The sequence below is a fragment of the Xenopus tropicalis genome, chromosome 7, assembly GCF_000004195.4.
Source record: "Xenopus tropicalis strain Nigerian chromosome 7, UCB_Xtro_10.0, whole genome shotgun sequence".
NCBI lineage: Eukaryota > Metazoa > Chordata > Amphibia > Anura > Pipidae > Xenopus > Xenopus tropicalis.
This window is the reverse complement of record NC_030683.2, coordinates 12,587,619-12,610,281: the sequence shown is the minus strand read 5'-3', so window position 1 is coordinate 12,610,281 and position 22,663 is coordinate 12,587,619. Positions and strand designations below refer to the sequence as shown.

The 22,663-nt window shown below is 44.0% G+C and overlaps 2 protein-coding genes and 1 long non-coding RNA gene across 3 annotated transcripts; 1 reads left to right on the top strand and 2 right to left on the bottom strand.

The window, feature by feature from the left end:
- Positions 1-707: 707 nt before the first annotated feature.
- Positions 708-2,935, bottom strand: ch25h (cholesterol 25-hydroxylase). The gene has a single exon (XM_002935432.3). It carries the CDS (start codon positions 2,915-2,917, stop codon positions 2,099-2,101), a length of 819 nt encoding a protein of 272 aa, XP_002935478.2. The 5' UTR covers positions 2,918-2,935; the 3' UTR covers positions 708-2,098.
- Positions 2,936-8,044: 5,109 nt separating this feature from the next.
- On the bottom strand, positions 8,045-9,118 carry LOC105947896. Its single transcript, XR_001171316.3, has 3 exons — positions 9,050-9,118; positions 8,334-8,509; positions 8,045-8,233 (listed from the first exon to the last, which is right to left on the bottom strand). It is a non-coding gene; the product is annotated as an uncharacterized LOC105947896 (long non-coding RNA).
- A 7,329-nt stretch (positions 9,119-16,447) lies between these two features.
- LOC116412346 (olfactory receptor 1019-like) lies at positions 16,448-21,722 on the top strand (the record flags this gene model as incomplete). Its single annotated transcript, XM_031906483.1, has 2 exons — positions 16,448-16,921; positions 21,666-21,722. Coding segments are annotated over 2 exons (531 nt in total), but the record flags the coding sequence as incomplete, so codon positions are not given.
- Between the last annotated feature and the right edge of the window lie 941 nt (positions 21,723-22,663).

Below are 22,663 nucleotides of genomic sequence, written 5' to 3'. Positions count from 1 at the left end.
TGCTATAGTTCCAGGGGTACCCAGGGCACAAATAAGCACTCACCCCAAATCCCCCCCCTAACTGGCCTTCAGGCTGGGCCCCCTTAGCCCATAACAAGGTTACAGATATATAGAAACATTGGGGTAACAGTCACCCTGCTATAGTTCCAGGGGTACCCAGGGCACAAATAAGCACTCACCCCAAATCCCCCCTAACTGGCCTTCAGGCTGGGCCCCCTTAGCCCATAACAAGGTTACAGATATATAGAAACATTGGGGTAACAGTCACCCTGCTATAGTTCCAGGGGTACCCAGGGCACAAATAAGCACTCACCCCAAATACCCCCCTAACTGGCCTTTAGGCTGGGCCCCCTTAGCTCATAACAAGGTTACAGATATATAGAAACATTGGGGTAACAGTCACCCCTGCTATAGTTCCAGGGGTACCCAGGGCACAAATAAGCACTCACCCCAAATCCACACCATAACTGGCCTTCAGGCTGGGCCCCCTTAGCCCATAACAAGGTTACAGATATATAGAAACATTGGGGTAACAGTCACCCTGCTATAGTTCCAGGGGTACCCAGGGCACACACACTGGGCTGTCAGGGCATGCTGGGAAGTGTAGTTTAGAGGCACATATAGATACAGAGTAAAGCAGCTGAAGCTGAAGGGGTCGGCAGAGCTGCAGGGAATTTGGGGAAACTCAAAGAAAGTAAATGCAACACTTTTAAGATCCAAATAACGTTTGTTTATTGTATCACAGAACAGGGGGGTGCAACAGGGATTCACAATAACAGCACAAATAACTGCAAGTCTTTCACTTTCCCAACTCCCCAGCTGAACTGCAACTGGCACTGCGGGGGGCGCTGGGGGGCAGTGTGACGGCTGGAGGGATGCAGCTTGTATAGGCAGTTCAATGGCTCAGTGCAATCAGTCATTGCATAAACACAGTATATACTACAACTCCCAGCATCCTCAACAAGAGGGATTATGGGAGTTGTACATTCGCAGTCTCCACTTTAAGATTATAAATATATTTGTTTTTTTAAATGAATATTAACAACTCGTCCCAACTGCCTTTTATCTTTCCGGAGCCAGAACCAATATATGCACATATCATTTCCCATTGGCTACTCGCCCACCAATACCCTTCTGTTATTCACTTCCATGCTATTAACCCATTAGTTATTCACCTACCAATACCCTTCTGTTATTCACTTCCATGCTATTAACCCATTAGTTATTCACCTACCAATACCCTTCTGTTATTCACTTCCATGCTATTAACCCATTAGTTATTCACCTACCAATACCCTTCTGTTATTCACTTCCATGCTATTAACCCATTATTCACCTACCAATACCCTTCTGTATTTCACTTACTTATTACTTACAACCTATAAATCCTATTGGCTTCTCACCTACCAATAACCTTCTGTTATTCACTTACACCCTTACCATTACCCCTCTGATACTCACTTACTGGACCCCCTTAACAGTCAATCATTTCAGTGGTGGAACTGTCAGTGCACCAACCTGCTCATCCCATTGGCCCAAGGTACAACATGAGTCATAACCTCCCCCTCTTTACATATGACTGCCGTGCATTGTGGGAGTTGTAGTTGAGCAGCCACCACTGAAAAGAAACCTTCACTACCTCTTTTCCTTCATCTGATCCTTTTATATTATTGTGCTTACAAGGCGGAGCTAAAACACTGCTCAGCAGTGAAATTTATACTACATGTCCCAGCATCCTCTGCAAGGATAACGAATACATTTGCCAGCAAACTGTATAACATCACAATGAGTTTAACCTGGCAAAGGGCAAGACCTGTTGCTCTAACTGCCAGTTGTACAGAAATATATTAGTAAATAGCTATATAAATACATTATGTTTCATACAAATATACAAAAAAAAGTCCCATAATAAATTACATCACAGTGGGTAGAAGACAGCAGGGCAGTAATCCAGGGATAAGTGCCCCCTATGTGGTTGGTACAACCCATTTAAAGTGCCGCCAGTCTCGTAAGTGCACATCAGTTTTGGGTTCACAGAAGTTCATTTTTTTGGAAATGTTCTGGGCCAATGAAATTGCGCCGGTGGCTAGGAGAGCCGTTACTTGCTCGGCTGCTTGGCAAGCGTGTTGAAGAGCTTATCCCAGTGGGTAAAGTAGGGGGCATAGTTGTAGTTGAACTTCTGGTGATGGAGATCGTGGTGCCCGGGCCCCCCGCACAGTCCAAATGGTACCAGCTTGTGGGACGACCAGGGCAGGTCGTAGCCCGAGTGATCCTCTACTGACAGGTAGATGTTGATGATGAAGAAAGCCATCTCCGTCATTGGATGGCACCCCAGCGCCATAGGGACCACCCCGGCGAAGATGCCAAGGGAGAGCGTCTCCCAGGCGCCCGAGTACTGGGTGGCCAGCGCAAAGGTGGAGGTGTATTTGTGGTGCATCTTGTGGAAGTTCTTGTACAGCCAGGGGACCTTGTGGTGCACCAGGTGCCAGAGGAAGCTCTGGAAGTCAAAGAGCAGCAGGCAGGAGATAATGTCCAATAGGAGGCGGTGGAGCTGAGGGGCCGCCTGGGGCAACTGCACCGGTCTCCAGTACCAGTAGGCCACTGTGGCCGGGAAGATGAACACCAGGTGGCTATAGACTGTATACGCCAGGCAGTGTGCCATCATAGCCAGTGTGGCGTTAGTGCGCGGCTGGATCTGGCAGCGCTTCAGCACCGCTACCCCGGGTGCCAGGCAGTCCAGAATGAGATAAGGGATGCAGAAAGCCACATAGACAGTGAAGGAGAAGAGCACCGGGTAGAAGGGAGAGCGAATCCACTGCTCCTTGCTGAGGATAAAGTCCCACATGGGCTGCAGCAGGAGGGAGCCCGGCTGGGGGGCACCGGGGAGCATGGCACTTGTGCCCTGTGTATGGTTCATACTGAGCTGTGCCTGACATTGCTCTCAGCTCGGCTTATATAGCAACCGCCTCTCCCCTCCCTCTCTCCCTATATGGGCTGGGGGAATTCCGGCCACTTTCCATTCATTGCAAGAACAGTTTCCTTCTCTGCCGCCGGCCACTGTCAGCGGCTCAGGGCTACGTAGGGGAAGGGAAAGTCTGCCCCAAGCCGCGGGCTCATTCCTACCCACAAATGGAAAGTCAGCTCAGATTTAGGGGCCTAGGGGCTAGCAGAATTCTAAGAATGAAAATGATGTTTTTTCTACATAGTAAAACTGCTTTTATAAGAAAAAAAAACAACTAAATATAGATTTTTTAATTCATGGAAAAGATCATTTGGATAAAATTCTTTTCTTCATCTTTAATATTTAAAAATAAATAACGTCGGAAAATAAATAAAGAAATACATGGTTTGATCAATACATTGTTTATTTTTTGCCACATTTTATATAATAGTTTTTGAATTATTTGCCCTTTTCTTCTGCCTGGGGGGTCACTGACCCCGGCAGCCAATAAACTATTGCTCTGTGAGGCTATAATTGTATTGTTATTGTTACTTTTTATTACTTATCTTTCTATTCAGCCCCTCTACTATTCTTATATCAGTCACTATCAAACCACTCCCTGGTTACTAAGGTAAATTGGACCCTAGCAACTAGATGAAATTCAAAGCTGCGGGGAAAAAAAAGCAAAATAATTAAAAAAAAAAAACACACACAATAAAAAAAAATGAAGACCAACTGCAAATTGCCTCTGACTGTTACTCTCTATGTCATACTAAAAGTTAAGGAAAACTACCCCTTTAACATCATGCGTAAAGAAGTAAAGATGGAACAATGTGGGCACATAGTGGTGGGTGCAAGTGGAATGCTGGGAAAAAAACTTGGCAGTGTGGGTAAAAACACAGAGATTTGGGTGCAGAGTTGGCACGTTGCGCTGTTTTGGTGAATAATATAAATATATGGCACCCAATGCCCAGCTATGAGTACCGGGGCCCCTCTGGGTGCCATTAATGCTCATATAACAGGTAACTCCATAGGATGCTGCTGCACAATTAGGGCCAATAGCAGGGGCCAGGGCAGTGTGCCATGTCTGAGCAGGGATGCCATGCTACAGGCCGGCCAGCAGTGCCCCAGGGGATGGTCACATGACCCTATTGCTTTTGGCAAAGCAGGGGTTAACCCGCAGAGCCAACGGGCTTTCCCATTTCCCTGGAACAGTTTCTAGTGTGTTGGATCTGCCTCCAATTGCATCACAGAAGCAGGAAGGAGCTGGCCGGCCGCCATCACAATCTCAGCTAAACCCTGCCAGGACTCACACATGTCACTGCTGCTGTGTAACAACAAATGTGTAGCCAGCACTTTTGTAAAATTAAAGGGCAAGTATACCCTGAAATTAACTTTTATAAAAAAATAAGGGGGGGGGGTTTCATTTGCTTCTCGTTCAATTCAGGCACGTGTTTATGCATTCTGTCATATCTGAAACAAATGATTGGTTGCTAGGGGCAGTGAGCCTAGCAACCAGAGAGCACTGAATCTTGCTGTAGAAAAGAATGAATAAAAATAGGCGACGTGAATGGCCCTGAAGTCTCACTGGAGTCCGAGCACATTGCAAGAGAAGGCAGGGACCCTGCAGACCTTTAGTTGTCGTTGAACTGCAACTCCCAGAACTTTCTTGGGTTTTCTGTGGTTGTAATTCAAATACAGGTGACGGAATGCAGTGGCGTAACTGCATATACAACACCCTGCGGGGGGCCTGGGCCAGGGTTGGACTGGGGGGTGCAGGGCCCACCGGGGGTACAGCCCCAAGGGCCCCGCACCCCTCAAGGTGCGGGGTTCGTTCCCCAACGCACCCCCCTAACCCCTGCCCCTCAAGTTGTCCCCGTCAGCTGTGTCCCCCAGCGCACCCCCTAAACCTTCCGCCCCCAAACAAATGATTGGTTGCTAGGGGTAGTAAGCCTAGCAACCAGAGAGCAATGAATCTTGCTTTAGAAATGAATGAATACAAATAGGAGACGTGAATGGCCCTAAAGTCTCACTGGAGTCCGAGCACATTGCAAGAGAAGGCAGGGACCCTGCAGACCTTTAGTTGTCGTTGAACTGCAACTCCCAGAACCTTCTTGGGTTTTCTGTGGTTGTAATTAAAGAACAGGTGACAGAATACAGTGGCGTAACTGCATATACAACAGACCCTGCGGGGGGGGGGGGGCTGGGCCAGGGTTGGACTGGGGGATGCAGGGCCCACCAGGGCTACCGCCCCAGGGGCCCCATCGGGCGCGTTCCCCGACGCACCCACGCCCCTCAAGGTGCCCCCGTCGGCCACGTCCCCCAAAGCACCGCCTAACCCCACACCCCTCAAGGTATCCCTGAACGCACATAAGTGAAATGCATCAGGGAAGGACACCGGCGGCCAGGGGAGCGGCAACAGGCATCGGGTCTGGGCTGCCGGGGCTCACCAGGTTTTTTCCCAGTGTCCCGGCGGCCCAGTCGACCCTGGCCCAAGCAGCAGGGGGGCTCGGACTGTGGGATCCACTGTACCTTTATTCAAAATGAAGTTTTCATATGCCTGAATTTGAATAAAGGTACCATTAATGAATGGCATATAATAACTCTGCACAGTGTATATGAGCCCTATAATGGCCCAATGGCACAGCTCAGAGACTGACACAGCGCCACCTGCTGGCTCTTTTTATGAACTAGATTTACACTTTCACATAAATCCAAACTTATTTATGACTGTGAGGACTAAATGGCAGCATTGCGTTTGCTACAAGATATAAAAGTGAAGACTTCATTGGTTGCTATTGTAATTTGTCCACATTTGTTTACAAATGAGCCCTAAAATCTGTAAATAGTCTTATAAATATGTGTAATATTATTATTGAACTTCTCAAGGAATCACTGGCATAACAGGTCAGGTTTAACCTTGCGTGTTTATTTCAGACGTGACGTTTCGGGGCAAACCCCTTCATCAGACACCGCTGTTCATTACCACTATTTAAAGGTACAATTAATAAACTCATAGATCATTTGCATAATTAAAAAGCACACCTAAGGAAATTCCATAACGGAGTCTAGACAGTCCAACGTCATAATTAAAGGTTGTGAGTCCAAATATAGTCAAGTGAGAGGCCAGGGTGTGCTGGCGATTTATTCTCACATAGATAATACCAACAGGACTGTATAAACTGACAGTAATGGTCAGCATTCCGTCACTGTGCTTAAACTCATTATGTGACAAGAGTGCCACCTAGTGAGTCGCAATACACAGTGCACATCCAGGTTTATTAAAAGAGGCAAAAAATGCAACTTTAGGGGGGAACTTACTAACTCATGACTTTTTTGGATCAGGGTTTTTGATTCCAAAAAATTGCGAACACCAACAACATTGCGAGATTTATTATGTGACTCTTCCGCGAGAATTCCGAATTGGAAAACTCTCCACCTAAAACCTGTCGATGGCAGAGATGTCCCTTTTTTACAACTGGAGGATCTTTCTTTGCTTCCTGGTCTTTTGACGCTGGTTTTTGTGCGACGACGCAATAAAAGTTGCGGTTATTATGTGACAGATCGAAAAAAAAGTCATTCAGCGACACGTGCTTTCTCGCTTTGGATTTTTTGAGAAATGTCTTGGATTTGTAGAAACAAGTTTATTTGTGGTTTCAAAAATATAATAAAAACAGATTATTGCTTGTTTCCCCTAGAAGCTGCCCCCAATATTTTACTGAAACCCTGCACCAGCCCTCACTGTGCCATGTAGGGCAAATCCCACATGAATAAGGAGAAGGAAAAGTAAGGACTAGCACTTGTTAATGGCATTTTCTGATTCAGTATACAGTTAGTAATGCCCAGGTAATACCCACCAGGGTAATAAACATTCTCATTGAGGCAATACATGTAATAGCCATTGGGGTTGGTCACCTGATACGCGAGTGGGAAGGCAAATTTCCTATAGGATGGAGGTATTATACACGAAGTTGGAACTCCTGTGCTGTGCATTCCTGGGATATTATACGTATAAAGTGGCACTGTATTTATATTACCAGAGTTCAGGGGCATTATACTTGGCATTGCCACCTTTCTAAAATTCTTTCACTGGCCAGTTGGGGGCAGGAATAAAAGGCAGCGGGGCAGTGATGTGTAAGGGGCAGGACTATGATGCAAAAGGGGTGGGGCTATAAAGCATGATGGCGAATGGGAAGGATACCCTATGCCCTTTCTGCACAAACTGCTATTGGCAGTTCCAGATTCATAGATGTAATAAACTGCTGGCTAGCAGTGGGTTAATCATACCTCCCAACATTTGAAAATTGTTTTGACCACGCCCACTTTTGTGACCACGCCCCAATTACCACACCCAATTTTAAAAAAATACTCCTTTTATGTAGATGAAATGGTGGGATCAGACGCAAATGTGCTATACCCTAATACTGTACTACCTAAGGAAAACAATATAGCAACTCCTACATATAAAATACAAATACAGAGAGAAGGCAGTCAGTTATAAGTGAGTTATAACTATGTACCAGTTTTGCCCCCCCACACACACAGTAGCCCCCCCACACACACAGTAGCCCCCCCCACACACCGTAGCCCCCTATACACAGTACCCTCATACACAGTAGCCCCCTATACACAGTACCCCCCACAGGGCTCCACCTTCGTTTTCTCTCCTTATGCGGCTCCTTGTGCAGCGGTGACAGGTCCTTTTATAAGGTTGCGCCCCCGTGCGTAATGACGTCACACGTACCCAGGGGCGCAACCTTATAAAAGGGCCTGTCGCGCTGTATAAGGAGCCGCAGGAGAAGTCGGAACGTCTGGCTCCAGCCAGCGCATCCCGCTGTGCTGGATAGGTCTATGAATTTCCCGCAATGCGGGACATTCATGGAACTATCCGGGACAGCGGGATGCGCCATAAAAATCGGGACTGTCCCACGAAAAGCGGGACAGTTGGGGAGTATGGGTTAATACTTCAGCTGTGTTAGTTCAGGTGAAGTAGTCAGATACACACTGGAACTATTGGTATATTTATTAGAACATGGCAGGTAGATCTGGCCTGCTCCATGCTTGCTCTCAGCTTAACAGGAAGCACAAAACAGGAATATCATCATCAAGCAATGGCAAAACAGTAAGAATGCCCTTAACCAAAATGGCTACACAAGCAGGTTACTACAATAGATGGCGCCAACATGTGCAGTGATGCCAGGGTTAACAGAGATGGGGTAGAATTCTATTGTTTCTACCTGTATATCTGACGACTCAATTCTTAATGTTAGTGGAGCCGATGAATTACCTTTCCTGTGAATAAAGGACAGAGGAAAGATTGTTATTGTAACATGTATGGCCGCCTTTAGTGTAACCTTCCTTCATATACGGATTATTCACATATGATACAAACCTGGTACACCCCAGTGTTGTTGTCGGGAAAGAACATGAAAGGTTATAGGGATGTTATGTTCCACAGTATAGGCATCTCTCTAACCAATAAGGCAGTTCAGCCATTTTGTACATGCAAGGTATATACAAAAGCGGGAAGGATTGCTGAGGCAGGAGATGGAGAGACTTGCCAGTTTCCTAAGAGACAAGACATTTTATTGCTGAGACATAATTCGTAATAGGAAAGCCAAGAAACAGAAGCAAACACATGAGTACTTTGGCTGCAGTCGGTACAATGTATTTATAAATAGATCCGGCATTGTGTCACGGTGCCTCAGGGTTGGCAGATTTATTTTCCCAAACCAGCCAAAGTCAGTTCTAAAACCAGCCTAAAACTAGCCAAAAGCCACTTTGAAAGTAGCCCAAAAAATAGCCCAATATGCGCAATGACAAAAAATTCTAAAAAAAAAAAGTATCTATGGGAAAACCTGCCTTTGTAAAGTGTATAATCACTACCCATATACTGGGATGGCTGATAATTCCCTCTGTGCCCAGTCCAGCTGGGAAGTCACTACAGAAATAGATTCACAATGTTGCATTAACCCCAGATATGATAAACATATGGGTGTGTTGAACTACAGCTCTCTGCAGCCCCAAGATATCCTGAGAGTTATAGCTTAATGACCAACTGCAGAACTGCCCCACATCCCAGTAGAAAGTAATGGTACAATCACATACCCTATAGAGCAGGGAGCAGGTTGTAGAACAGACAGGCTGAGCCTGAAAAAGCAAAAAAGAATACAAAATGGAGCCTCTGTCTATAGTGTCCAACTGCATGCTGGGTATTGTAGTTTTATATTAATCCTAGCTGTAGGCTAATTGTTAGAAACAAACTACATTACCCAGCATGCAGTAGTACAGGCACACTACACAGTTTCCCTACTGCAAACCCTCGAAGCCTCCAAAAAATAGCCCAAATTTATACCTTGGCAGGTTTGTACTTTGATAACCCACCTGGGCTTTAACTTAGTAGCCCAATTTGGTGGAAAAAACGCCAACCTGGCAACCCTGCAGTGCCTATCCTTACAGTGAAGGGGGTCTGTGAATTCCAAGAGCCAATGGGGGCCAACTACATTCACTGACCAATCAGAGCAGCTCAAGAGAAGAAGTCGACTGGGGACTTGCCAGTTGAAGTTTTCAGTCAGGAGTTTTTCTAACAAGAAGTTCTTTCTCTTGCAATGGTGGTTGCTGGCGAGCAGTCATTAATTGCAGTCATTAATTAGATCTTAGTACTTCCCATGACTGGGCTCATTTAAGTTATGGGGCCTGCAGGTCCCATGGGTTATGGGCCGGCCCGCACATCACTAATGCCCAGGCTGTGGTACCCTCTGTGACTATATGGGATGGAAGTTGGGCAAGTAAGAAGCAGTTTATCACAAAAGAGATCCCTAATGGCCAGTCAAACAGAGTGATTGGGACACAGCCCCCTGATTAAAGGGCAAGTCAAGCAATTTACCAAATGTATCCCACACTTTACAAAAAAAAATAAAAAAATTCAAAAAAGAACAATCATATTTTATTTGAAAGCCATATTCAAATTATGTTTTTCTTTTGGCAAATTGGAAACGGCTTCAGATACGGGTCCCCCAGGAGCCAGGTAGGAATTCTCTACTTTAAATTAATTGAAAAACAATACACTTAATCTCAATAAGTTGCACATTCTATTACAGGTATGGGACCCATTATCCAGAATGCTCGGGACCTGGGGTTTTCTGGATAAGAGATCTTTCTGTAATTTGGATCTCCTACCTAAAGTCTGCTAAAAACATTATATAAACAGTAATTAAACCCAATAGGGCTCTTCTGCCCCAATAAGGGGTAATTATATCTTAGTTGGGATCAAGTACAAGTACTGTTTTATTATTACAGAGAAAAGGGAATCATTTAACCATTAAATAAACCCAATAGGGCTGTTCTGCCCCAATAAGGGGTAATTATATCTTAGTTGGGATCAAGTACAGGTACTGTTTTATTATTACAGAGAAAAGGGAATCATTTAACCATGAAATAAACCCAATAGGGCTGTTCTGCCCCAATAAGGGGTAATTATATCTTAGTTGGGATCAAGTACAGGTACTGTTTTATTATTACAGAGAAAAGGGAATCATTTAACCATTAAATAAACCCAATAGGGCTGTTCTGCCCCCAATAAGGGGTAATTATATCTTAGTTGGGATCAAGTACAGGTACTGTTTTATTACAGAGAAAAGGGAATCATTTAACCATTAAATAAACCCAATAGGGCTGTTCTGCCCCCAATAAGGGGTAATTATATCTTAGTTGGGATCAAGTACAGGTACTGTTTTATTATTACAGAGAAAAGGGAATCATTTAACCATGAAATAAACCCAATAGGGCTGTTCTGCCCCAATAAGGGGTAATTATATCTTAGTTGAGGTCAATTACAGGTACTGTTTTAGACTGTCAGTCTTTACTTGCTCCGTCCTGCCCTGTCAGTCTTTGCCCGTCCCGTCCTTCCCGGTCAATCTCCACCCGTTCTGCCCTGTCACTCTTTACCCAGTCCCTCCTGCTGGTTCAGTCTTCACCCCCTCCATCCTGCCCTTGCCCCTTTCCTTGTCTGCCCAGTATCAGTTCTTGCCTGAAAACTCCCCCTTTCCTTCTCATCTTGCCCCCTTGCCTTTTCCTTAAAGTAGCATATAGTCTTAAATAATAATAGAATTCCTGCCCTCATTCCACATAGCATGTCTAAATGTGTGGGCCTTTCTGTAATTCCAGGAGGGAGTCAGCAGCTGGCTGATGGAATGGGAGATATATTGCTCTACATAGTAATAAGAAAAGTTGGGGGACAGTAGTAAGGTGTTTATGCTCATCAACCCCCCCCACCCTGTGCTCGTCACCTGGTGGGACAGGAGGTAATCAATGGTGGGAAGTTTCCTAGGGTGCTGTTGTCATGTGGCCCAGCATGAGTGGAGTGCTATAAGAGCGGCCTTCTACCAGCCATCAGTTCTGGACACTCAGTATGTCCAAGAGAGACTGAATGCATAGAGATAGGGTTGATCTGTCCTGGCCTAACTCAACAGGAAAGACTACAGAGATGACATCTCAACCTTTTCCTTTACTGTGGCTCTTCTGATCATCTCCTCAAGACCTGCCCGGTTCAACCATAGTGTAATTTGTCTCTTTGTAAAGTCAGAATAAGGTCTCAGGAAATTGTCTACAAGTAGCAACAATCCTTCCAGTGCCGGTAGCACCAGGTTTATGGACTCGTCCAATAATTCAGAGCTTTCTGAATATCAAGTTTCCAGATGAGGAATCCCGTTTTTGTATCAGGAATAATACTGCAAAGGACCCTTTTTGGAAATATAGTGCATGTTCATCTGGACTTTGGGACTAGTCTAATACATATTCTACCTGTTATTTTAAGGAGAAGGAAAGGTAAAAACTAAGTAAGCTTTATCAGAAAGGTCTATGTAAATACAGCCATAAGCACTCACAGAAACACTGCACTCCTCTATCCTCTATCAAAAGAAACAGGATTTCTTGTCTCTTTGTTTTCCTATGCCAGAGACAAGCAGCTCTCTCCTCTCTCCCCTCTCCTGCCCCCCTCCCTCAAGAATGCTAAGAACTCACTCCCCCCCCCTTAGGAATGTGTGATTTGAACCAATCAGCAGGAAGCTTCCTCATAGTCTTACTAACTGAGCATGTACACCAGTCTTGGTCTTGGTGCAGCAGCGAGGCATTATGGGAACTTTTGTTACAGAGCTCAGCGTTTTTTTTCCTATGAGGCTTCTGATCATCTGAACAGGAGAAATATGGAGAGACTTAATGGCACTATTGAGAGAACTGAAGGTATGCCTGCAGCTTGAGATTAACTCTTCATTAGCCTTTCCTTCTTTAAATAATGCAGATGGCTACTATGCTATGGTAATTAGCAGATATCATTAATGTCAGCCGGCTAATAGATCTATGGAAATGAACAATATAAATTGGTTAATGAACATTGATATGAATGAATGCCACATTCATTCATATCAATGTTCATTAACCAATTTATATTGTTGCCTAATACTGTTCTTTTTGTATGGTATAGGAAGGAACCTGTATTCATTGTGATATTGACAGACAAAAAAAGGATTTTGTACTTTACTGATTTACAGGAGTCTAAAGGTAAGAAAATCACACAGTTCAACCTGTCTAAAAGTTGACTTACTATTGCAGTGTAGGAGCCCATAGGGCTAATAGGCCCCTATAGCGTTAAACCCCACCACTTCCATTTTTCCTTGTTACTGGGCAAAGACCCATGTATCTAGTTTGATATTAGCATCTTGTGCATTATTGGTTAATAGGTAGCCCACTCCCTTTGCACTCTAATATAGTGCTTAGCAAAGGGTCTTTCTCTTCGGCTGCATCTGTTGACTCACTGAGCCTGGAATCAACAGGGCTCCAGTAAGCCATCTACCCTAGAGAACCATCTAAACTCTAGCAAAGTCGGGAAACAGGGACCCTGTGAATGAGGATTAGCAAGAGCAGGATAACACCTTTCATAGCACTTTCTAGGAAAGTGAGAAAGAGCAGTTTCTGGCTCCAACCAGGAGAGATTAGCTGGGAGTATTCTCCTGTACAGGCACTGTTGCCTTAGTGTAGGTCCGCTGTCAATACACAGCTATCAGGTTAGTTCCTATCCCTATCGGCTGTTTGGGATCCATGACCACTAAGGTACACATCCTAAGGATACCAGATACTTATCCAAACTACTTTCCATAGTGGTGCCATGCCGTTTGGCTGTCTTTACCCTGCCCACATTCTGCTGAGGTTGGATAAACTGGTGGACCTTTCTACCTACTGTGCATTAACCTGCCTAATCCATACTGTGAGTACTGCATAACCCTGTGGATCCTTTGTCTGGAAAATAAAATAGTTCAGGTATGTTGAATACTCGCTTTACATTGGACCCTGGCTGTATCTGCCACCTCTATCTATTAACTGCAAATAGGATGCCCACCTTTCCTCCCAAAAACACCTTTGGCCACAGCGGGCAGTTTTTGTGATGAAAAATGAGAAATGGGGGTGCCGAAGCTAGGCCTTGGCATTCTATTCAGATTAACCCAAACAGTCAGTACAGAAAAAAAGATTTTTTTTAGAATCGCCACACTCAAATCTCTGGAAAGCTGAACATATTAGTATGTGCGGAGAGTATAACTAACGTGTTCTAGATCTTTATTGATTGTCGTCTATTTACCAAAAATGTATTTATGTATTTAAAGACATGTGTTTTAATGGAATGCAAAAGTGATTGCTATTGTAAATCTGTAAGCATCTGAGAAACTTATATGGCTGCCTCTGTTATTTATGTGCCACAAAGTACAATAAATACTGTATATAACATTCAGTGTATATTATACCGCTGTATAACTATATAATCTCATGTTCTCTATATATTCTCAAAGCTAAAAATATCTTCTAAAGTTTCTCAACATATCTATGACTTTCTCTGACATATAAATGAAGATACAGAGGTCTAGCAGCCCCGTATTTAGCTGCAGTTCTCCAACTGGACAACGACTTATTCCTATGAATATACTGTCAGAGAAACAAGAACTGGTCTTCAGCTCAACACAAGAACATGCAGTCAGATAAAGAAATGTAGAGGTGAAAGACAAGAAAGATCCCAAAATCCGTTACAGTAAATACCGTAGATCAGTGCTGTCCAACTGGCGGCCCGCGACCCCCCTCTGTGTGGCCCCCCACCTGTCTGGCTGCTTTGATGGCTTACTCTTGTGTAAGCTCTAAGTGGTATCAGTACTGAGATTAACTGCCCCCCTGCATGGTTCTCACCTCAGATTCAGGCTGTAATCAGGCTGTATTGTTTAAACATGTAATCCCCTGTGTTGTTCACACCTTTTAATCTCTGCATTGTTCAACCCCTGCAGTGTTCACACCTCAGGCTCAGGCTGTAATCACTCTCATTGTTCCCCTGTTCACACCTCAGGAGCAGTAGAAACCCACAAATAATCCCTGCACACTACAAAAAGAACATATACTGGGGTGGTACTTCAATTAAAAAGTTTTTTAATATATAGTTATTGTGCAGACTGTAGGAGCAGTGCCAGCATTGTGTCACTGTAGGCTGCCTGTGAGTATGGCACACACAGGCAGGGTAGGGAAGGCAGAGTATGGCACACACAAGCAGAGTATGGCACACACAGGCCAAGTATGGCACAAACCAGCCAAAAATGGCAAACACAGTGAAAGTATGGCACACGCAGGCAGGGTAGGGAAGGCAGAGTATGGCACACACAGGCAGGGTAGGGCAGGCAGAGTATGGCACACACAGGCCAAGTATGGCACAAACCAGCCAAGAATGGCACACACAGTGAAAGTATGGCACACAGGCAGGGTAGGGAAGGCAGAGTATGGCACACACAGGCAGGGTAGGGAAGGCAGAGTATGGCACACACAGGCAGGGTAGGGCAGGCAGAGTATGGCAGGTTTTTGCTGTACTACAACCATTAATATGGGTATGGTCATGTGATAACATGGGTGTGGTTTCAAGTGGGTGCGGTTTCAAAAAGGGGAGTGGTCAAAACTGGCTTCCATTATCGGCCCTCCACCACGTACGTCGGAAAAATTCCGGCCCTCGGTACAACAGAAGTTGGACAGCACTGCCGTAGATAACCAATAGTAGACCTTGCTTTGAGTTTTCTCCACGGCAACTATTTCTGAGCAAAATACATTGGAGCCTATGGGCTTTTTTTTATAACTGCCACATTTTCTGCAGCGACTTTTATTTTCATGCCCACTTTTTTCAAGCAAAATTCCAGTCAATTCAGGATCAACATGTATTGTACAGCCTACAAAGGAACTTACACAATGGGTGATGGGGTTCCTATAAGAGGTCCCATTACCAATAACATTACAGAATCCTGCATTAAACCTGTTAAGTTTTCAGAAATATCATTTCCAGAGCTTTATCCCTGGAGAGATATTTATCATAAAGATACCTGATTCCACAAGCTGCAGTTATTATAGATAATGAGCTGATTATTGTGTATTCTCTGAGGAATTCCCTTTGTCACACTGGTTATATAAACTGGGTTTCTAAAGAGACTGAGACTCTTTGCTTTCATGGAAGAACCTTCTGCTCCTCAGGCTGAGCAAAGACAAGATCTATCTGACTAATGTATTTGTATGATAAAAGGTTTTGATAGGAGCACTACAAGGTTAGAGTGTAGGTAAGTAATGGAGGGCAGAGTGGGTTCATACAAGCGCTTTGGTCTTGATTACTATTCCCTGATGGACCTTACAAACACTGGAACACTGCAGAAAGTACAGGCCCAATGTGTCGTCACTAAGAATAATGGGGATTGAACAAATTCCCCCATCAAAATGTGGTATTGATCGTAATACTTTACTGCTCAGGAAGGAAACAGAGTGGATATATAGATTAAGAACTATTCCTCCCTTTTCTCCTCAATGAGGATATGCGGTATATGAGTATAAATGTTATTTGGAATGCAAACGTCACTTCCGCCCACTCGTACTGGGAAATAAGGATCCTTGTGTCGTGGCGCCTTTTCAGCCACATTAAGGGTATTTATATCGCTAACAGGATCATTTGGGCTCTCATCAATGTCCAACAGTATAAAGACAAAATATAATTTCTGGGGTACAGTTGGGAGCTACTCTATTTATGGATATTTAATATATATAAAACATTTACTTTCATACAGAGAAAGGAAGACTTGAAAAATGGCCTCAGAAAATGTTTCAGGATTCATCATCCAAGGGTTCTCTGATACTCCTGAGCCTCAAATCTCTCTTTTTGTGCTATTCCTTGGAATCTATCTCATCATTCTGCTGGGAAATCTCATCATATTCTTAGTCATTTCATGCAATCCTCACTTACACACCCCCATGTACATATTCTTGCAGAACCTTTCACTCACAGACATTTCTTTTACGTCAACTGTTTTACCCAATTTGCTGCATATTCTTCTCACACAACAAAATAACATTTCATTCTTGGGGTGTATGACCCAAATGTATGTTTTTGTGTCCTTGTCTGGCAGTGAATACTTTCTCCTGACGGCCATGGCATATGATCGCTATGTTGCCATCTGTGATCCCCTTCATTACATTGCCCGAATGAGCAGGAAACACTGTGCTGGGCTTATAACTGCAGCATTCACTGGTGGATTTGGTGGAGCAGTCAACTTTATTGTACTTATACCTAAACTATCATATTGTGCTTCCCATCTTATTAATCATTTTTTCTGTGATATCACACCATTGCTAAAACTTTCCTGCAGCAGCACTTTTAGTGTGGAACTTTCCATTTATATTGAAGGGATATTATTTACATTCAGTTCCTTCCTCCTTACTCTGACCTCATACATATTTATCATCTCTGCTATCCTGAAAATACAATCCTCAGAGGGGAGACAAAAAGCCTTTTCTACCTGTGCTTCTCACCTGGCCTGTGTGATAACCCTTTATGGGACAGTTATTTGCCTGTATATGAGACCCACCACAAGTTATTCTACAAAAAGAGACAAGTATTTCTCACTGCTGTACATTGTCCTGGGCCCTGTGCTAAATCCCCTTATTTACACACTGAAAAATAGAGAATTTCTATCTTCCCTAAATAAAGTGAAGCAAAAATGTTTATATTATAAATCTTAAATACACCAGGGACTTAATGACCCCAGAGGTAATAAACACATTAGACGTTCCATATAATAAAATAGCAATCTTTATTTGCCAATACAGCCAGCAAATATTAAAAATCCCTAACCCATAAAACAAGTGAAACATAGAGTTGATATCCCATTATACTTTGGTTTTGTTATGATTTATTGTGGATCTTTTTATAACTCTAATACAATATATTGTATCAATATTTAATCCCTTATGAGTGAAAGTTTGCGTGTTATAAATCCATTCGCTTTCTTCCTGCAGTGTTTTCCAACAATGTCACCGCCCCTCCAGTTAGTTGGCGCCGTTGTTATACCCCAAAATGTTAATCCCTTAGGGTTTTTATTATGGTGATGTTTAAAGTGAGTTGACTCACTGTGGGGACATTTATAAAGTTTGCGCGTCAAATATTATTTTGCAGTAAAATGCTAATTGCACACAAACATTTGCAAATGAAATTGAGATTCCCATGAGCATGCCCTCTTCTTGGTCAATTCCTGCAATCCTCACTTACACTGCTTCAGTCACCATAAGCAGAATGAAGCCTAAAAGCACCACCCCCTCAATATTCACCATAGGGGTTGTCTCTTTGTTTTCCTGTGCCAGAGACAAGCAGCTCTCTGCTCTCTCCCCTCTCTTGCTCCCCCCTCCCTCAAGAATGCTAAGAACTCACTCCCCCCCCTTAGGAATGTGGATCTGAGCCAATCAGCAGGAAGCTTCCTCATAGGCTTACTAACTGAGCATGTACACCAGTCTTGGTCTTGGTGCAGGAGTGAGGCATTACAGGAAATTTAAGGTATGCCTGCAGCTTGAGATTAACTCTTTATTAGCCTTTCCTTTTTCTTTAAATAATGCTGATGGCTACTATGCTATGGTAATTAGCAGATATCATATATGTTATCCAGCTAATAGATTATTTGTCAGTCAACAATGACCATAAAACATAAAAGAAAGGGGGAAAAGGAATCACATTTTATCTAAGAAGCAATATTCTCAAAAGTCATACTTGTGACCTACTGGGTGCACTGTGTAAAATCTGAAAATCCACTCAGCTTCCTTTTATTATTATTATTATTATTATTAAGCCAGTGCCCATGAGTCATAATGAGGGTACGTTACTGGAGAGCTTTACCTTCACGTTGCAGAAAAATTTGAATGCAAGAATCACACTTGGTCAATAAGAGCCGAGAGGAAGAGTATTTACTTTTCAATCCACCCACGGGAAGGATTTTAGCCTGAACATTCCTTTACCTATTTCTGTAAGTTAGACAAACTGGTAATATCTTCGCCAAGGGTCTTCCCAAGTTTTAACCTTCACAGAAAAGGCACCTTAGTCTTAAAAACCAACATGCCGGCGCATGGATCATTTTTTTAGGGAGTTGAGGATTCTACAACAAAAAAAAGATTCCAAGAATGTATTTAAAAAACAAACAATTTTTTAGTGTATATATAAAAGGATTTAGAATAGGAACTAATTGCAAAGCAAAAAATGCTTCTTGCTTCGGATTGTAGGTTTTTTGTGTATGAGCAGGAAGGGGTCCTATATAAGACAGGATCTTCAGTATTGTGTAGATGATAAAAACATAAGAGACTGTCTGTCACGGTCGGCACCCTAAACCAGAACTAATGCCAAGTTCCTTGGTCTTGGCTCGGCTTCACCAGTATTGTGACCGCCTTTGGCTTCGGGAGGAGCCCTCAGCTACTCAGATGCCACCTGGACTTAACGAGAGGAACAAGGCGAGGAGTTCTGGCAAGCAAAGGGGCACGACAGTAGTAATAGTCAGTTAGGCCGAAGATCACGGTACAAAAAGGGTTAGGAGAATTCGTAGTCAGGCAGGCTGGGTTGAGGCAGGCAGAAATCGAGGATAGTCAGACAGGCAAGGGTCAAAACCGGATGATCGCACAGCAGGAGGAGACAATATCGGAGTCAAAGTACAAGCCGGAGTCAGGTTACGAAAATCAGAATAGTCAGGAGCAGGCCGGGTCAAAAACAGGAAAACACTACCAGGAACAAATGCACGAAGCTCAGGAAGGCACCAGAATCAAATTCTATCACGGGCAACAAAATGTAAACAAACGTCCCTTTAAATATCTTTGAAATTCGTGCCATTGCGCGCTGACGTCAGCGCGCATGCGCCTTTAAATGTGGGAGCGCGCGCGCCCACTATGAGGAAGCCGGCGCATGAAGAGGACGGCGCGGCGGGCGTCCCCGCTGACGGCGGCGCGGCGGCCTTCCCCTCTCTAGGGGGGGCCACTGGACCCCCAGGTTTCTCAGGAAACCTAGAATGAAATTGCTTCCTGAGGCGATCAGCTTTGATGTCATCAACTGAGACCCAAGAGTTCTCCTCAGGACCAAAGCCTTTCCACCTGGTAAGATATTGTAGCTTACCTCTCACCAGGCGGGAGTCGAGGAACTCCTGGATCTCGTACTCAGGCAGACCTTCAACCAATACCGGGGGAGGAACAGACAGACAACGAGAATTAGAAGCAGGTTTTAGAAGAGAAACATGAAAAGTATTAGCAATTTTGAAATTAGGAGGTAACTGAAGACGGACAGAAGATGGGTTAACTATAGCAATGATGGGATATGGACCAATGAACCTGGGACCCAGTTTGGGAGAGGGAACCTTCAACTTAATATTCTTGGTTGATAACCACACTAAATCCCCCACCTTGTACTGGGGAGCCTCCCTACGGGATTTGTCAGTAGCTTTTTTCTGGGCTAGGGAAGCTGCAGACAATGAATCATGAACTAACGCCCAGATTTCGGAAAATTTTAAGACAGAGGAATTGGCAGAGGGTACCGGGGAATTAGAGCCAGAAAAAGAAAATGCTTTGGGGTGCAACCCATAAACGACAAAAAAAGGAGACCTCCCAGAGGAGGAATGGGTAGCATTATTGTACACAAATTCTGCCCAGGGAAGCAGTTCAGACCATGTGGACTGGTTATCGGATATATAGCATCTGAGATACTGTTCAAGGGACGGATTCACCCTTTCAGTTTGACCGTTAGTTTGGGGGTGATAGGCAGAGGAAAAAGACAATTCTGTCCCAACCAAAGAACAGAAAGCACGCCAAAATTTTGAAACAAATTGAACCCCCCTGTCAGAAACAATATTTTCAGGAAACCCATGAAACTTGAAAATATGCGTAATGAATAAGTCAGCCAGGGTCTTAGCAGAAGAGAGATGGGGAAGGGGAATAAAATGAGCCATCTTACTGAACTTATCGACCACCACCCAAATCACTGTCTTACCCTGAGAAGGGGGCAACTCCACAATAAAATCCATAGAAATGTGAGCCCATGGTTTCACAGGAATGGGTAAGGGATTTAAGAGACCCTGGGATAGATGATGAGATGACTTAGAACTTTGGCAGACTGGAGTTGACAAAAGTTTTAGCGTCCTGTTTAAAGAATGGCCACCAAAAATGGCGGGACAATAAAGAAATGGTTTTTGCAATACCTGGATGACCTGCCATTTTAGAATCATGAACTTCTTTAAATACTTGTTTCCTAAGTTCCTCAGGAACAAACCATTTACCAAATGGGGTTTCATCAGGGGCCGATGACTGTAAAGGGGACAATAAGGAAGAAAGGTCAGATTCTAAGGCTGCAATAATTATTTCCCTGGGAATGATGGGAGTACATTCACTAGGGTCGGAGGAAACAGAATTGAAACTCCTAGAGAGAGCATCTGCCTTGGTATTCTTTGAACCAGGCCTAAAGGTTAGAGAAAAATTGAACCTCGAAAAGAATAAAGCCCATCTGGCTTGTCTAGGGTTCAAGCGCTTAGCAGACTCAATGTAAAGTAAATTCTTATGGTCAGTATAGACCGTCACCGGATGCTTAGCACCCTCTAGAAGATGGCGCCATTCCTCAAAGGCCAATTTGACAGCCAACAACTGCGGGTAAAAACTTTTTAGAAAAAAAAGCACATGGATGCAATTTGTTGGTGATCGGGTGTCTTTGAGAAAGGACTGCCCCAGCTCCCACCTCGGAGGCATCTACCTCTACAATGAAAGGGAGTGCAGAATCGGGGTATTTAAGGAAAGAGGCAGAACTGAACTCTTTCTTGAGAGTTTCAAAAGCTTGTACAGCCTCAGGAGACCATATGCTAGGATCAGCGCCCTTCTTAGTTAGATTTGTGATGGGGGCTACAATAAGAGAAAAGTTCTTAATGAATTGACGATAATAATTAGCAAAACCAAGAAACCTTTGTACTGCACGTAATGAAAGAGGTTGTGCCCACTCCAGTGCCGCTTTTACTTTACTAGGGTCCATTTCTAGACCCTTGCTGGTAATAATAAACCCCAAAAACTAAACCGATGAGACCTCAAAGGTACATTTTTCTAGTTTTGCATACAGGTTATTCTCCCTTAGTCTCTTTAAGACTTCACAAACATGGTTACGATGTTCCTTGAGATTAGACGAGAAAATAAGGATATCGTCAAGGTAGACTACTACGAATACCCCCAGTAAATCACGGAAAATGTCATTGACAAATTCCTGAAAAACTGCTGGGGCGTTACAGAGCCCAAAGGGCATCACTAAATATTCGTAGTGACCGTCCCTGGTGTTAAAAGCAGTTTTCCACTCATCCCCTTCTCTAACACGAATGAGATTGTATGCCCCTCTAAGGTCAAGTTTGGTATAGACTTGGGCACCCCTGACCTGGTCGAACAACTCGGAAATTAGAGGAAGGGGGTAGCAGTTTTTAACTGTAACCTTATTTAAACCTCTGTAGTCTATACAAGGGTGAAGACTACCATCCTTCTTACCCACAAAGAAAAAGCCCGCACCTGCAGGAGAACTAGAGGGCCGGATAAAACCCCTTTCGAGGTTTTCTTGGATATATTCCCTCATAGACTGAGATTCAGGTAGGGAAAGAGGATATGTGCGACCACGAGGAGGAGAGGCACCTGGAACCAGATCAATGGGACAATCATACTGTCTGTGTGGAGGTAAAGTCTCGGCAGCTTTTTTAGAAAAGACATCAGCAAAAGCCGAATAGGCCGCAGGTAGGCCCTCTAATGAGGTGGTAGCAATAATAGGGGAAATACAAACACCCTTACAATTATCACCCCACTGAGAAACTTCCCCTGTAACCCAATTAATCAGGGGGTTATGAGCCTGGAGCCAGGGTAACCCCAGAATGAGTGGAGAGGAGGCACCGTCGATAAGAAAAAGGGCTATCTCTTCATTATGAAAATCATTTACACATAATGATAAGAAGATAGTTTTCTTATTCACCACTCCAGACCCTAGGGGTCTTTTGTCTACCGCTAGAATTCTCATAGGAACACCCAGAGGGACCACAGGAATGCCATGTTTGACCGCAAACGCGGCATCTAAAAAATTACCCTCTGCCCCAGAATCCACAAAAGCGGACAAAGTAATTGAGCCCGAGGGCCAAGACAGTTTGACTGGTAGCTGAACCTTGGAGGCAAAGCGGGGAGAGGATACGCCTGCACCCAAATGAAGCTCCCCTTCTTCATTTAGGCTGGGGCGTTTCCCGGCCTCTTAGTGCACTGTTTAAGAAAATGACCCTTATCCCCACAATATATACATAACCCAAGGGTCCGCCTGCATGTCTTTTCCTCAGGAGAAAGATGAGAAAGGCCCAGCTGCATGGGCTC